Source organism: Sinohyriopsis cumingii, chromosome 15, assembly GCF_028554795.1.
Source record: "Sinohyriopsis cumingii isolate HCF-2022 chromosome 15, ASM2855479v2, whole genome shotgun sequence".
Taxonomy (NCBI): domain Eukaryota; kingdom Metazoa; phylum Mollusca; class Bivalvia; order Unionida; family Unionidae; genus Sinohyriopsis; species Sinohyriopsis cumingii.
Window position 1 is genome coordinate 106988345 of NC_142975.1, and position 18176 is coordinate 107006520.

Sequence of the window (18176 nt, forward strand, 5' to 3'; positions counted from 1 at the left end):
AAAAGCGTCATCGTTTAAATAGCTCACTGTAGCCAGTAATCAAAATCAAGAAACGCAGCACCTGGAAGTTGATTAAGTGATGACAGTGCCCACTATCTAAGGGAAGTATGTAACTTATTGAAAAGGCCTATATAATAATCATACACCCTGAGAGAGTTATACAAGTAAACAAAATTTGCTAATATAAGTTTGCCTAAATAAATGCATTCAATACTTACCATGTGCATCGTGTGATGTTGTCTCAGACTTGTGGGTTGACTGATACGCAGTCATTCACTTGTCAGTGTGCATGCTTATTCCATTTCAGGGATCGGCTCATACATAAACAAGCTTATAGGCAAGTATATATGGTACTTATTTATGCTCATCAAAGACAAACCTTGAGTTGTTAAGGTATTATAAAAGCATTATATTTGAAACATCTTAATTATACTTTGGAGGTATTACCTGAGTTTAGCTTTGTGGTACCTATGATTCGAATCCAAGGGATGTTCTTCAGTCAGTGTAAATCTTAGTGTAGTGTACCATGATGTAAACATGCTCACTAAATATGAGCATGAAGTAAATGCTATTCTTCTTCGTTGTTGTCATAATGGGATCACATTTTAAATAAGTATTTACACTTTCACCCAAGACATACAGTCATTACAGTAGTGCATATTTTGATGCCAAAATGTTTTAAGTTATTCCAAAATCATAGAGATAAGCAGGTCTGCAGACATTAGGCCATCTCATAAGCTTTCCCAATCTGTGACCAGTAGAGCTCAAAGTTACAATCTCCTAAAAAGAACTTGAAAATTGACTCCGTCCTTTCAAAAGACAAATGGAAAGTTTCACATTACATGTTACTTACACAAAACATCAATGACAACATCCTTGGCATCTGACACATTCACTGGGTTACCAATGGTAGGACTCATGGTGCTACTGGCTGTACATCTGTGGGTACCACTGTTATTCCTGGTTATGTTATGGTAGTATAACCTGGACTTGTTCTTTGTATCTTCACCCTGCGGACTCCATGTCAAGTCTGGGACTGGGTTACCATAAGATCTACACACCACCTCCAATGGACTGCTTTCTATCACTTTCACTGGTGATACAAAGGGTGTCACTGCAGGGAGATCTGGAAAAAAATAAGTCCTGTATTCAAACATCATATGATTCCATATCAAGTATTTTCTTGCTCAGCTACTCTTAGTTACTTATTACACCAGTTGACAAACCCATTTGTTTAAAAAGATGGTTGCTTTCATACCCTCCGAGTGTCTGAATGTCAAACTGTCATTCCATTCATATGTTGGTATCCTACTACAGTAGTGGCAGCAAAACTGAAGACTTTCCCAGTAACCGGCTCAAGAAGGTGATAGGGGTTTAACAACTGCAGTTCCAACCATGTGTTCATCTTTCATACTATTTGTAGAGATATAGATAGCTGCCATGATAGCAGGCTCAGATGTCAATGAATTTACTCTAAAAAAGGTAAAAATCTGCTTGGAACCATTTTAATTAGCAAATATACTTATTTACTTGTGAGGGGTTGGAGACAACTAATGTAGTCATTTTGGGAACATAATGCTTTGCACTATTTTCAACACTGATTATTCTTATTTCTGCCTGGTGAACTTTGTTGGGCATGCTGACTTCAAACCATCCAAGTGTCGCAGCAATATTGCTGCCAATCACTGTGTCACCACGTACAAACTTGTTTTTTGTATACCGCATTTTACACACTTACTCGTAAGTGCTCACCTTTTATTTTTCTTCGTTGCTGCTTTTAACCTAGTTGTATCTGTGACCTTCTTGTATCAAACACAATATAAACTTGTGAAAATAAATAAATTATATTCGTTTAATATGAACATGACTGACACGTGAGCAACTTGTCAAGCATCATCCAGCATTGCCAAACTATATTTGAGCCGTTATAATTGGTCCGTCTGGGTCTGGTAAAACTCAGGTTGTTGCTCAACCTGATAATGAAGTGGATCAAATGGGAGAAAAGTTATTTAGTGGATGACCAACCATGCTATGATGTTCTTAAGGAATTAAATGAAGCAGCAATGGATGAAAATTACAATGACATTACTGAATTTATCACCGACATCAATGATGCATCATCCATCAAAGATTTTGATGGGAGATCAATAATTTTGTGGCTTATGATGATGTTGTGCTTGACAAACAAAAAATCACCCAGAATATTTTCACGAGACAGGCTTAAAAACAAAGATGCTAGCGGTGGACTCAGATCCCAAAAGTTATCAGAGATAACTGTAGTTTTAGAGTTATTTTTAACGGTGTTGATACAAAAACATTGCGAAATATTCATTAGACTTGGTGTCCCAGCGACATGGACATAAAGAAGTTTGAAAACTTCTTTGCATATACTCAGAGAACTCCATATGGATTCATTAGAATCAATTTACATGATCCAGCAACAAGGTATTGAATTGGTCTCAACAGATTCTTTTAATCCATGCATTTACTGTACAATGAACAAAGAAAATATTAACATGATCATATCTGACATGCTTTGAGTAATCACAAGAAGATGGTCTCGTGGTTCAACTCTTTGATGTTGAAACAATCAGCGACGATAATTAAAATGATATAGCAGCAATGGGAATAGGGTAGATATACATTAGCAGCAGAGAATCATTTTATCAAGTTACTCCCGGGCAAAACGGAACTCATAATCTATGGCTGGGTTAGTCAATGACGAAAGCAAGATAGCTAAATTTGTTCCACTGGCAAGCAGCACTCAGAAAACACGATCAGAATTGTCTAGGCAATATGAAACACATACTGCTGCAAGTGTGCATGCAAGGCAGCTAAAATACTGTGCTCGAATCCACCAAGAAATCTGCAGATTTGCAACATCACTAGTACCAAAAATATAAATATTTTTTGTATTATTGGCGGAGGAATGCGAACTTTGTTTTCAAAAGTGGTCCGTCACAGCCTGTCATGCACATACAAACTAATGGTTAATTATTCCCCATGTGTCTAATAAATTACCGTCCTGGTCATTTAGACGAAAATCTATTCATGACAGCAACGGATTATGACATCTTAAATAAACAGGATTAGGTTGCACTGGCACAATCAAATAACCCAGTGGGACATATGGAAAAAGTTATAAAGAACATATCCTTGCATGACCTGCCCATGGGATGCATGCCCAGACGTAATATAACCACTGACTGCATCACAGACAAGATCCACAGAAATTGTCGATGTGATCTTCATTTTGCCAGGTGATGCATGATGACCACCACCTGTTGGATCATTGTGTCAGAGAATATTTGGAAGGCATCTAATTTTTTCCCATGTGGCATAGATCTTTGGAAAATATTTAGCAATTAGGTCATCAAGATCCATTTCCATTTTATCTTGATCCAACCCAAGTAGTCTGAATGTACGCAATTGGTCTTTGGTGATCTTATAATGATCAAGAAATAACTTTTTATAATTAGGATCTTTACGGGCTATTCTGACAACATGGTTCAGATGTATTGTATTTATGATTTTTTGTTTAAACTCAGAACTGCTCAAATAGCGTTTGTATATTGCTCTGTGTATTTTCATGTTCCTGCATAATCCCAATGGCAATTTCTCCTGTTTGAGAAGCATTCACTGTACGCTCTTCATATTTGTTTAACCTATATAAAAGGTCTTAGTACTTTGGACTTTTCATAAAATAATATCCTCTCAGTGAATAATCCGATTGCACTAGTTGTGGTGGTCCAACAATAAGTGGTGCTGCCAGCGGCCATCTCAACATGGCACTGATTAACGACTTATATATGTCAATGCCATAATCAAGTGTCGATATTTCAGTGGTAGCACTAAACGTTGGCTTGTGTACTTTGATTTCGATCTTTGATTCTTTTCCCATCATTGACTTAATTATATGCTGAAGTACATCATTCATATTGATATGATGCTGCTGGAATGCAAACGACTTCCCAGATGGGGCATGTTCTATCAGCGCTGGCTTTATGTGAAAATACCAATGAATTATTAGCAGATAATTCAACAAATGATTCATCCCTGATATTTGGCCAACTACAATAAAGTCATAATTGTGCATGTGTGATCACAAGTGACCGACAATTGGGTGCTTTTAATGAAATTGGAAAACTAATATCTAACTCTGGCTGATTGACATCACTGATATTATTGTGGTCGGCTGCAGCATTGTTAGCGATAATCTGCTTCAAAGATGCCAGCATCTCATCTGTTGCAGTTAGCGGCACTGGTATGGTTGCATTGTTGTTATACCATAATAAATATCCCTAACAGCAACAAATTCACTGTCTAATATTACACCGTTGTTAATACTGATAACATATAACAATAAAGTTCATTTATATAAATGTCTTCATGGAACTACACCAGAGTATCTTCATGACTTATTCAGGCCTTTTTCAACACAATACCAGTTGAGATCAATATCACATGGAAATCTTCTAAATTGGACATGGGGAGTTTCAGCAAAACGTTCTTGGCAGTATCAGACCTTGACCGTACTGTGTTCCTGGTAATCTTAGACCCCATCCCATTTTTTAAAGACCTATAATCATGTCCTGTTGCTTTTTTCAATGCCATGCCAGTAGATATTCCAACTGCACCAAGTGCAGCTGCTATTACAACAGTTGGAGCAGCGATGGCAATCAGTACGGGTATCTCTGCAAGAGGTGGAAACATACTGACAGTTTTTGCTGTATCACTGATTGCATTCACAGAAAGATTTAAGTTGCATGCCAGTCTTTGATTTCTTGGCATCATTGTATTGTTTGAGGAGATGTTCAATCAGCAATAATGTCTTAGGGCCTTGCAACACTGGTGATTTTAGAGAGATGTATGCCCCAGAATTCTTCTTTGATGCCGATTCCAGCATTTTAATCTAAACAGACGTCATAGTAATGTTTACGTGATGATATGACATTATAACATTATGAATGATCATATTACATCTTTTCCATTGGTGCATCAATGACTCATTTGTCCACCAATCCCTTCGATCAGCAATGTTTTGTCTTACAGAAAAATAGCCTTGCACATGTATGTCAACGACTGACTGTCTAAATCAATCCAGATATTCCAGTGAGAAATAATGGATCGGATACGATGTCAAGAAGTCCTGCTGAGATATATGCAGTCCAGAGTCAACATTTTGATCATGCCCCATATATGCCCGTGCATCTTTATTTTGGTCAAAACTTAGTCATATGTCTTTGGATGGTTCTTGATGTCCATTTATCCTCAGCGAAATCATAGACACTACTAATCTATCAAAGACCATTAGGTTTGCTGTCTGATCATTATATCTGGTGTAGCGCTAAAGAGTCATAAATACAATGTTATGTATAATTGATTTCATATAATTGTTTGCAAGTTTTAAAATCTTTTTATTTTAATTACATGTCAAACTAATGTAATTTTGTTTACTAGGAATCTGATATTTTTAGAAACTAGTATGACCTGACTGTTTAGTTGTAAACACATAAAGCTAATCTAGTTCCTGACCTGATTCAGAAATCAGCGAGACCAATAAACAACTTTGTATTTTTATCTTTTTCTTAGAGTAAAATGATTGGTTTTGTAAAAGTCAAACTGGGACTCTGTGCTTTTAGACGTAAATACGTATATGCTGTTCTCAAAATTCTGGAGAGTTGACCCTCATCCGGGAATCTGTTTTGCATCTCAAGTTACTGTATAACTTTTTCTAATGAGAAATTATTCAGTTGGGCTTCTAAATACTGGGACGTAAAGGTGTTTCTTTTGTTGTGACAGTTTGGAGTTACATTTTAATTTTTATTCAAATTATTTGAATTTTAAAAGATTAATTGTTTCCTGGAAATATCTGAATGCTCATACAGAATTCTTGGACTAAGATATCTATTTAAATTTTATTTGGAAATGCATCCTAAGCCCAGTTGGTTAGAGTGTGAATAAATTTAGGTTTACATATTGTTTCTTATGATAATATCCAAAGACAGCAATATCAAGTATTTGGTCTCCATCCCTGATAGCAGCAATACCTTCCTCAGTAAATTCATCTATTATGTTAGTTCTACCTCTTGGTGGTGGTGGTGGTGGTTGAACATCAGGTTGTGGCTGAACAGGTGGTTGTGTTGCCTCAGTTGCTGTAACAACTGTTTTAGTTAATTTACTCATAGAGAAATGCTGAAATACTACATTTTATTTATGTAGCAGCTAAGTACAAGTAATTCAAGTGTTTAGTAATTTTGCAATATTGAATATGTATATTATTTAACTCAAGTGAATTATGATATGCTATGCATAAAAACCAAAATAACCTCTTTTAATTTGACAGTGTAGTTTCTTATACTGCACATGATATAGACTTTATTAACAATATATATTCAACATTTCAAGAAGTAACTGCCAACATTCAATCTCCATGACCAATAATACAAGCTTACATCAAGAATTTTAAATTTTGCAAGCTTACACACTTGGAAAAATTCCTTTCTTAAGTTTCCGCGAGCTAGTACAAGCACCATTAATGTTGCTAGCTGGTGCAACCTCAGATAGCCTGTTGTAATCTGGCAGCAAGCTTGTGGTAAGCATGAATTTTAGTTTTTGGGAAATATTCAGTCAAAAGCACTTGTTGATTCATAAAGAGCAGCTATAAGATTTTCAAAATTGCATTCGAAACCAACAAGACAATGGGATCAATTTGCATGTAACGTTTTATGGCAATCCTCCTAGTTCAGGTGGAGTAGTGATAAAAATGATATATGCTAATGGATGAAATACAATATCCCTCTTCATATTAACTGATTATTACTGTAACATATTATATGACACAATGGACTTGAACTATGTGATTTCTAGAAGCAATACCAACAAGTTTAGTAAAATCAAGATATAATTTCTTTCCGTAGAAAACAAAAGTGAAAATTCAAAAGACATTTTGAAATGAATCCCAAAATAATAGGCATAGAATGTTCTGAATGGATACCAATAGACCTGAATGTGCTAATGTACCAATAGCCTTGAATTGGCTGGTATATCAACAATTTTGAACATGTTGGTGTATTAATAGTCTTGAATATGTTTATGTACCTCAATGATACAATCTAGTATGTCTTTGAATGATTTCTCAATAATCTTAAAGTAGTGTTTTAGTCCAAAAACGTCAGTCAGCACTTTGTAATTTCAATGAATAACAAAAACAGATGTTTCCTGTTTTCTCTCAAATTATATTTGGACACATGTAAGATAGGAATGAAGGTTTTCTTTACATACATCCCAACTTGACCGATTTCACCATACCATTTTCCAAACAACTAATGGAAACTTCCAAGATATTGTCAACAAGTTAACTTCCAAAGCAGACCAGACTTATAAGCAAAGTTATGCTTTGAATTCAATTTTTAGTAAATATCTTAAAAAACATAACAAAGTCAGGTAGTAAAAAATTCTACCATTAATCACAGACAAATGTCAAGCACAAAATATATAAATAAATATACATCACACAATCCCTCATAAAGATTTATACAATTAAGGTTTCCTTCATAGTAGTACAATTCATATATATATATATATATATATATATATATGATGTTGTAATAAATAAAACTGCATAGAAAGATCTCTTATGAAATGTATACAAGGTTACAATAACGCAAATATAGTATTTCCAAATATCAGTACATGACATGTATCTGCAATCAAATTATCTTTTTCCTTGATGTGCGTAATGTCCCTGTTGTATATCTGCAGCAACAAACTCCATCACAAGAATCACAACTTTTGTTTTTCATTTCGTTAATGAAAGTAAGGGGATTCTGATCACTGAATATATTAATCAGAGAAGGAGCTGAACTCATGTACTCTTCAATCTGTTGCAAAGCCCATATCAAAGCTAATTCTCAACTGTGGAATAATTTCTCTGATGCTTATTGAGTTTTCAAGAAACACTACACTTGAAGATCAACACCATTTTCATCTTCTTCAATCAATATTCCACCAAATCCCACATCAGTTGTATCAACAGACATTTTAAATAATTGACTGAAATTTGGAACTCATTAAGAACTGGTACACCCTTAAGCACAACAATAAATATATCAAAAAATTCCTGACACTTATCAGACCAATATAACTTGTATTTCTTACTCAACAAATCTGTGAGAGGCTCAGCAGTTATGGAGAAATTTGACCAAAATTCCAATAATATCCAACCACAGACAAAAATCACATTATTTCCTATCTAAAAAAGGTTCTCAGAATTCAGAGATAACCATAACCTTAACTTCTACAGGTTTAACTTGACCTTGTCACACAGTTGTCCTAATATTGTGATAAAGGAATGGCAAACCTCCTTTTTACGTAATTTAACTGTCAGATGTGCAACACCAAGTTTTTGGTGCAAAACTCTATTTTTGACATTGGCATGAAAGAAAAATCAAGTAGAGAGTGATTATCTAAATGTAACAGACACCGGTGCTCTCAATGTGCAAGAAGAAATTCTGTATTTGCTGGAGAAATGATTTTATAGAACCTTGTCAGGTATCATCAAGTCAGTTTGTTCAGATTTCTCTGAAAAAAGTGAAAGCATCAACTTCTTGCAAAACGTGTCAATAAGCCTTTCATAAATGAAAAAAGTGCAGAGGTATTAGAACAGCTTTCGAGGAATTGCAAATACATTAATATTATCTAAAACCTGATTTGGCATCATATCTATTACATAGTTTTCATTACAACTAGGAAATGTATCTGAGAACAATGAAGATAAATCGGCATATCTCTCTCCCCTCTAAAGAGTATGCTTGCAGGGGTCATACACAGTAAGCCACACCCATTTAATAGAAACCACATCCACTCCATAGTGGTAATCCTCTATGACTCCATGAGAAAACATGGTGTGCAGAGAAATTATCCATGAGCTGCCACTTCAACTCCATCAGGATACATGGAGAGATGGTGGAGGAATTTTTTCTTAATCCTCTCCACTCTCTTTCCACCACCACGACTAATCTGGTTCTGCAGTTGGTCAAAATTTTATTACAAAGGGCAGAATCCAACAGGATTAGAACCAGAAAACAAACACAAAATATAGTGAAAAATTATTTATATTCGGCACTCACTTCAACTAGTCAACATGTGTAACTTTTGCTGAATGGTCATGAACTGAAATTATGCAATGATCATGGTCAGGTGCTCAGAGAGCTGTAATATATTACTATCGTATTCTTCTTTAAAGTTTGTAAAGTGGCACTGACTTCTCACTTTTCTGATCTGACATGTTTCGAAGATTAAAACATTTCATCTGCTCTAATATTTTCAATCATATAACATAGACAAACCTTAAAGTGTTTCACTTAACATCTTGCAACATTCTTTAATAGAAATATTGACTGGTTCACTAACTAGCTAGCTTAGCAATAAAATTAATCTGTTAAGCAAACATCACATGTTAGGAAACCTGTCTGTCTCCATGGAAATAGGGTCATATACAGTTGCTATAAATAGCAAATAAGAAAAGTACTCTTATGCTGTTCTTACACTGTAATCACCTTTTAAGATTAGTCTCAAATTTATGAGTGGAATTAAAGACATGATAATAAAACAACAAAAACAACTTTTCATTGATTTATTTTTATGTTTTAATGTACCAAATATGCACAATCCACAAAAGTCATGCAGTCTCGCAGAAAACAATATGGTGAAATAAATGTGTAATGCAATGTACAGATTTATTAAATATATATAGTTCAGACCTGCAATGACAGACCACCTGTCCTTAGAAACCACACTTTTGGTAGCTGAGGTGATCTTCCAAGACGGATTCTCGTGTACCTTTTACTGAATATAACATCTTTACTTTTAATTTTGTATATTGTGCTCCATGTTTGCATCATATTTGGGAGTGTCTATCTTCCTAAAGCTGTTGTTTTAGCTTTGCTTTTAGTTGGTACCATTTTCAGATATACCCATTATTCATCTGAGGTTCTATTAAACATTAACACATGCATATTCAGTTAGTGATTCTCACCATTGACACTGTTTCTCCAAAATAGATTGACTTCTTCCATATCCCAAAGGCAAATCATTCAAAGAGAGTTTGATACATGCAGATGATGGACAACTCAAGTTATTGTGTAGAAATGAAATCATATATATATGTACTAAGGGGCAGATAGGCCACATCTTAACCCTTTACCTCATGCAAGCGCCTTTGGACACCTCTACTACATTCGCATGGAAGCGCCTTTTGACGTTTCCTGTAAACATCAGTCATTTTAAGCCGGTTTTCATATCACCACCTTTGGGGAAAACCCCTTATTAAAGACTACATTCATTTCTGCGAATGACACTTAGGTCAGATCATGTGGTCACTGCTTATGCTCTGGTCAATATCTGCTATTTAAAGTAACTGGTTCGTAATCTCCACTCACCAAAATGGAGGTTGCGGATTTCATTCAGTACTTACGAAGTTTTCATGATTAGAATCACAATTATGAAAGCTTCAATAACTTAGGTAAAGGCTCTGATATTGATGTAGGTAGCAATTAGCTTTTACAAATTATCAAATTCAGATGACTTAGTGATGTAGACACGGAAAAAATACTTTTAAATTTTGAGTGTGAGAAATGGCATCTACTGTTGGCCATGCGGTCTCACTGACTTGGCCGTGAACGAGTTCTCTCAAGATTTTAAAGCAGATAAAAAATTCTTACATGAAAAATAATTACACAGCTATAACAATCAGACTTTACTCTTAAATTTTTCCACACATAATAGATGTGTACCAAAAATGTAAAATAGTTAAAATTGCTATTAAACATGACATACACTACACTGCTTAAGAGTTAACAGGCAGGCCTATGCGTATGGAGTCGAATAGGTAACAGGTGTTCTATTTATAGTGCGCTGCACTTTGTAACTATGCTCTATGAGGTAAAGGGTTAACATACATATTTTTGATGGAAATATAATAAAACATTTACTTACACAGAATCTGTAATAATATTGTGGCAGTAATGTTGCCCTGCACTTCATGGATCGACAGACATTGGCATGGTAGACCTGCTCTGCTTCTATTGACATTCAAGATGATATTGGAGGTAACTGTCTGCTCCACTATGTTAACAAATCCCACAAAACCAAAACAGCTCCAGGAAAGAGAGGCCAAGGGATTACCTCCTGTTATAGTGCACCTGAGTGTCTGGGGTGTATTTTCTATAATGCTAATCGTGGACCCATTTGAATAATTACCTATGGATGGTGAACCAACAGGAGCATCTGTGAAACAAAGAATAAAATTAATTATATAAATATTACCATTCAATCTTCCAACCTGCACATAAAAGACCAGCTTAATACTTGCTGCATGCTTGTTGTGCAAGTTTCACATCAGCTAGACTCTTACATTTTGCTTTTAATAGACATAATGATAAGACTTTGAAACTAATTTAAATATCATATTCATTTTACTGTAATTATCAATTTTGTATATTATTATTTATTTATCATGGCAAAAAATTACTTTGAATGTGTGAATGATGAGATGCCCCAAGAGGATAAATAAATGACAAATGGTTGAACAATATATTTCTGGGCAAAAAATGCAATTTAGAGGGGGGAGGCAGGGTAATGAACTGCTTTAATTATGCAATACTTACTTGATGCTACTGCAGAGCAAGGGATTTTCCAAGAGGAAAATTCCCTTACCAAATGATGAAAGTTCCATCCTCCTATAATAAATGAATCATAATCTTTCAGAACACTGGATCAGTTGTTGGAGAAGCCCATACATCCCTGGCATGCATGATTGCTATTTCATTTGGAGGAGGAAGGATGGCAGGAGGAGGGAATCTAGCTAGTGAAGCTACCCCAGCACATATGGCTGAACATGGGGATTTCAATCAGGAGTGGAATAACCATAGGAAGCTGGTTATTTGCTAATAAATCTTCATTGGAAAGGAGAGAAACTAACTCACTATTCCGAATGAACCCAATAAAGCCCTGCTCTATGGATACAGAGAGAGATTGCTCCTTCATCTTGCAGACATTAAGGCAAGCACACAAAACAATGGAAGCTTCACCCAGAGATTCATAAGGAGGTTTATTTAGAGACCACAAGGGACAATATAAATTCCATTCAGGCATTTGAGAGCAAGACATTAGTTTCTGCTATCTGAAATATCTGATTAGGTCTGCTAAATGACAATCCATCCAATGGCCTTTTGAAAACTTTGATGTGTTAGAAAGGTCTGATTGATAGCCCTTAACTGTAAAAATGAACATTGTTTCTCTTTGAAAAGGAGGTAGAGAAGAATATTGGTCACTACGCACAAAGAGAGACAGCTAAGACTGACACATTTTCTACTACACCAATAACAAAAGGTACTCCATTTGGTATCATATACCCGAGAGGATGATCTTCCCCTGTACTGAATGATACACTTGGCAACATGGCTCAAAAACTTTTCTTTGCACGGAGATTATCTGAGATGAGTCAAAAGTGACGTGTGAAGGTGCAGAATCTGGAGCTGTTTTGCAGGAGACATCATGTAGTCACCATAAACCACCAGCAGAGGCCACCCCTTGAAATAGGTAAGTTGCTTCACCTCCCAAGTCTCACCTATAGTAAGCAGAGAGAGACACTGGGTCACGTAGACCTGCAGCCAGTGAGAGAATGCATGATGAAGATGTCATCTCTGTCTTCACTGAAGCCATGAGTTTGACTTGTAGCAGACTTCCTGTTTCATCTTGGGAGACATCCGTTTGATGATTTGTTTGCTACCAAGCTGAACAACATGCTCCCATTTTAAGTTTCCACAGTCCCCAACCAGAGAGCCTGGGCAGTGGACACCTTCAGCATGAAGTGGAAATCATATGTTTGCTTACTTCTTCTGACAGGTCCATCACAAAGTCAGGTGCTCCATGGATCAGCTCATTTGATTGCCTCTAATTGATTGCAGTGATCATGGTTCAGTGATCTTCTCAATCTGTTGGTGGACCATTCCAAGACCATATCTTAGAGGAAGGACTTTCTGTTGTCACAGTGGCACTGTTGATGTCTTCTCGGGGTTTTTCCTGGTTTCTTCCTCCACCATTAATTCTGGCCACCATGCATAGCCTATCATGTGCTAAAAACGGTGTTAAACCTCACAACAACAACAAATATATTTGTTAATATGAGTCCTTACATTCTTTATTTTTATATATTTAATTATGCATGTATTTAGGGTGTCAGCTTCACTGACTGGGGGCTCGAAATTTATGAATGCATTTTTTTTTACTGTATTATTTATAATACAGTAGCTGGATTGTGACAACTAGAGTTATTCAGCAGAAATTAAAGGATTGTGACTTCTTATTAACTACGACTTTTCTCTCTCTTAGTCATTTACGTCTGGAATTAAGTGTAGACGTATGATGGGATATCATACGCTGGAATATAAATCAGACTTAACACTTAAAATATCTTTAGACTAATCATAGCATTAATAGTTACCGGTAAAACTGCAACCAGGTTTGATATGGAAAGAAAGTTTTGGAGAGAAAATCATTGCAATATAGTTTCTTATTTTTCTACAAATTTTCAAAGTACCAGGTACTGGGAAGCCCATCCTCTGGGACATATCTAAACCAAGATCGTGCCCCTCCCATCTTCTACAAGTGAGTTGTATATCAGGCTTCTCAAAATAAGAGATATTTAATAGCTTCACTGTCACGTTGTGGGAAAATGTGCTGATGCCTATACATATATCTTCTCTAGTTAATTTGTCTAAGTCTCATTGTTAGATGGTAGTTAATTACTCCTGTGCAAAACCAGGATGCTGTTGCAAAGCAGTGATGACTTCCCTACTAACATGAAAGAATTTCCGGCTATGGGAAAATGTGAACCAAAAAGTGACTAGCAAATGTTATATTAATCAAAGCAGTTTCAAAGAGACCAGACCATATCCAATCGAAACAAGGAGATTAAAATTTTGGGCGAATTGTATGTAAGGAAGCCGTTATGTTTGAACTAAATCCATTTAAGATCAGTATGTGCATGATTCTTGCCATGGAAGGATCACATAAAATTTAGAGCCAATTAGACTACTCCGAGTGGCCTAATTTGCCATTTGTAAAAGGAGAAAAGGAATTCTTGTGGAATTCTAGGTTGGATTGCAGAAAAGGCTTCTAGGGGTAACATATCTTCACCCAAATATTTGTGTTACTATCATATGTAGAATGTTTTAAGATTTATAATTTATTATGTATAGTCATATTAGCGGATTGTTGAACTGAAATCTAAGTGGATTGTGACATTTACTACATTGATGAATCGTAATAAATAACTGAATGTATATAGATTTATGTAAGAACTGTACTTGCTTATCAGTATATGAACATATAGAATGCTAAATATACAGTGCATGCCATTTTTGGACTTGGGCACACATATATATGGTATTTATATATTCGTATGTGACCTTTATAACTCGTAGGGTGGAAAATGCATACGATTGCTACTGATAATGATAATTTACTATACTAAGAAGTTAACAATTAGGGATGCCTACGCATGCATTAGAACTCATTAATAATACTATTATTATAGCACAAATATTATAGAATAAAGTGTGTATGGAATACTTAGATGTGAGTTAGCCCATTAATATATTCACCATTATTCTGACAAATGGTCTGTGAGAGTGTGGTGAATTTTACCTTAGAGTAGAGTAAGGAGACCAGACTGTATGTCCCATCTAATTCTAAACTCTACAAGAAGGTTTCCGAGTGGGAGTGAGAGGCCCAACACCCAAAAGCAGGTAAAGGAAGATGCCATGGTGATGTCAGAGGTTTGGGGTGTAAGTGCACTGTGATGGAAGGAGCATGTGATTGTGAGCACTGAATTACCAGGACAGCAGGTTAGGAAGGATATCAGATTACCAAAGTGGACACGAGAAGTGACAGATGAGTAACCAAGTAAAACATCAGAAAGGAAACTTGTAATAGTTCACAACTGTAATAGTTTGAAAGAATTGAGATTGAGAAATTTGTCACAGGAATTACTGAATAAATTTGTTTTATTGTATTAAATTGTTATACTTTCCACCTTGACTTATCGGCTTATGGTCAATTCGTACCTAAGCAGTTTCATAGCCAGTATAAATTGATTGTTTTGTACCCAAGGTGATCTTTGTTTCATACCAGATGTGATGGTCAATTGATATCTATTATTTTACACAGTCAAATGTACCATATTGTCACATTTACCGCTCTCTCTAATTATGAACTTATCTTTGTCTAGTAAACTGTTCCTGACATAAAAACTGCATGAATAAAGCATATCCAGTAAAACTACTGTCCAACAGTTGTATCGTTTTCACTGAATACAGTAATAGCATAGATATATATATAATATCACTGTTACCAAGGCAATGCCTGAAATCTAATATGTAACAGTAGCTGAACAAGTAGTGCATGTGACCTCGAAATCAAGACATGTTAAGACTTCAAGGAAATGCCACTTGCAAATCTGGATAAGTATTTTGGGGTTAAATGGCAAGTTGATGAAAATTGTAATAAGATTCAGAAGAGTGCTGAAGTTGCTAGAACTGATAGTTCAGATGGGACAGTAGCCAAATGTAATTTTTCAGCACACGATAGGCTATGCATGGTGGCCAGTATTAATGGTGCAGGAAGAACCCGGGAAGTACCACAGGAAAAGAGTGAGAAAGAGCTAAATCTAAACATGAATATTTGATCTGAGGGTAATTTCACACTGTCAAAATGATCCTTGTTATATTATGTATCAGATAGATAGGTATGAGTTGCCTTAGTAAGTGATCACCGCTTGGGTAGCTGGCTTGTTGGTATATAATCAGCCTACAAATGTCATAGAGCCTCTTTCAACATGCAGAGTTAGCATATGTAGGATGCATAATGATAGTTAGAATATCATGTGGTTTGTCATTCCTATTAACCCTTTACCTCATGGAAGCGTCTACTCCGCATGGAATCGCCTTTTGACACCTGCTGTAAACATCAGCTATTTTGAGCTGAAAGTATTGAATGACATCATATGTCTTTTGTAACTGGCTTGCAGCAATGAACAATAAAATGAACAGGAATAATTAGAACATTTTATTTATTGTGGATAACTGCAGTGCACACAGATGTTTGGTTCAGCAATGTAAAACCAGTCTTCCTGTCCCAAATACAAAATCAAAACTACAGCCCTCTAATGCAGGGATAATTCAGGCTGAAAAGATGAATTATCGGAAAAAGCTGTTTCAACATATTCTTTTCGAAATGGATGAGAGTTCTACAGCAACTGAAATATCTATAACTGTCCCTGTTCTGGGTACCATTTTGTGGATTATGTCTGTGGTGTATGTAGTGACCATACACATCACCGAAAGGTGTCTTGCCAAGTGTGGCTTTTCTCACGGTGTTCAAGCCACAAATGCCAAGAATGAGGAAGGCGAAAAAGACATGGATCCATCAATGGAACCTCTTCTCAAAATCTTGTATTGGAAGAATATTCCGATGTGGAACACTGTCTAGAAACTTCTAAAGTTATCTCAGGGTCAGAGTGGGAGAAGGATATTCTTCAGAGAGGTAAATCATGCACTTCTCAAACTGCCTGCTGGAGTGAGACAGTGACAGTGACAAAAGTCATCTCTATCTCAGGTTATTTCAAATGCTTCAGTCATGGAACATTTAAATGAAATTAAACAATATGCTCCACACCATGGCAATCCTAAAACTTTTCTTTCTTTGTTCAGAGATAGAGATATGTGTTTAGCCAAGTAAACGATGCCGACAAAAAAGTAAAATGGATTTCTTAAAGAAAAGTAATGAAGTGTATAAATATGATAAATAAGTCAAAGCTAATTGTGCACTTTTTATGCAACATTTGAAATAATGGATATGGGAGGATAACTTCTGGACAGGAGAAATATTAAATTAGTTCGTTTTATAATGTATATACTAATACTTATGATCTTCAAACCTTCAAACATAATTATGACTGATGTTTTATGACAGATGTATATCTTTATTTTTATATAAAGTTATTTTTAGATGAATGCCTGCAATATTCAACAAGATCTATAAATAAAGATTACAATACATGTATAATGAGTTATGGGTATTTTTTATCTTTTCAAACAGTGCCAAGTACTGACCTTGCAAACCAGTCCCTTTGCACAAACCTGTTATGACAGACCATCTATCTTGACTAGTCTTTGTTGGCAGAAGGGGTGGTCTCTCAAGACAGGTTTTAGTGTAATAATATTTTAAAGCCAGCCATTAATGACCTGTTAAGTACAATTAATTCATGTTGTGTGCCTAACTTTTGTCCATGGTTCTAGGTTATTTATGTAGCAAGAGTTCAAGGGCAGTCTTGTTTACAGTTAGACTAGGTTTTTCCACTGGAAATCTTCACATTCTTTTATAATATAGATCAACTGAAAATGTATATTAATAGGGATCTGATAAACAAATAATAAATTCCTGTTCTGTATCACAGTATGGGAATCAATGATCAAAGTTTGCAGATGTGTTGTTGACATCTTATATCATCTGAGAGGAACTTTTTTAATTTAAAATATTAACTGGAATTACTAAAGTGCTCATTCACATTTTGGATTTATATATACTACTTTGGATTTTTGTGAACTCAAAGACAATCAGGATTACATCATTCTATTACATCACAATATTCAAGAATATTGGAACTCAGCAGAACAGTCTATATTTTTTTACTTGTGATTGGAGATTTATCAGTATTTGGGACTTAATTCACACTATTGTAAGCATTTCTCAAATGTTCACTCTGTGTTGTAGACAATTAAGTTGTTTGTTGATTTTACTTAAAATTGTTGGTTTCACTTTCTGTTATAAAAATTTTAAGACCTAGACTCATAACAGACCAACTAGCCATCATACGAATTCTTGTGAAAACCCAATGATCATGCTACAATCCACATTAGGAGCAGCACTAACAAGATTTTCAGGATGACTGATTTGGCAGCCATATTTGATAACAGGCCATGATTATTTGTATTTAGTGCCAACCAGATCTTATTAGAAGTCATCAGCTTATGTTGATATAATCACACAGTTCATACAGATATTTCATCAGAAGTTTCAAAGGCCTTTCAAGGTCCAAAATTTAATTTTCA

At 35.4% G+C, this 18176-nt stretch overlaps 1 protein-coding gene across 10 annotated transcripts in view; it reads right to left on the bottom strand.

Annotated features, from left to right (window-relative positions):
- The window catches only part of LOC149782433 (adhesion molecule nephrin-like), a 195303-nt gene that overhangs the window by 138593 nt on the left and 38534 nt on the right, over positions 1-18176 (bottom strand). For all 10 annotated transcript variants that reach the window (XM_089933836.1, XM_089933832.1, XM_089933831.1 and 7 more), the window contains exons 4-5: positions 10999-11289; positions 854-1126 (exon numbers count right to left, since the gene is read on the bottom strand). In XM_089933836.1, the coding sequence (XP_089789962.1) occupies positions 854-1126; positions 10999-11289 (564 nt within the window). The remainder of the gene's footprint in view (positions 1-853; positions 1127-10998; positions 11290-18176) is intronic.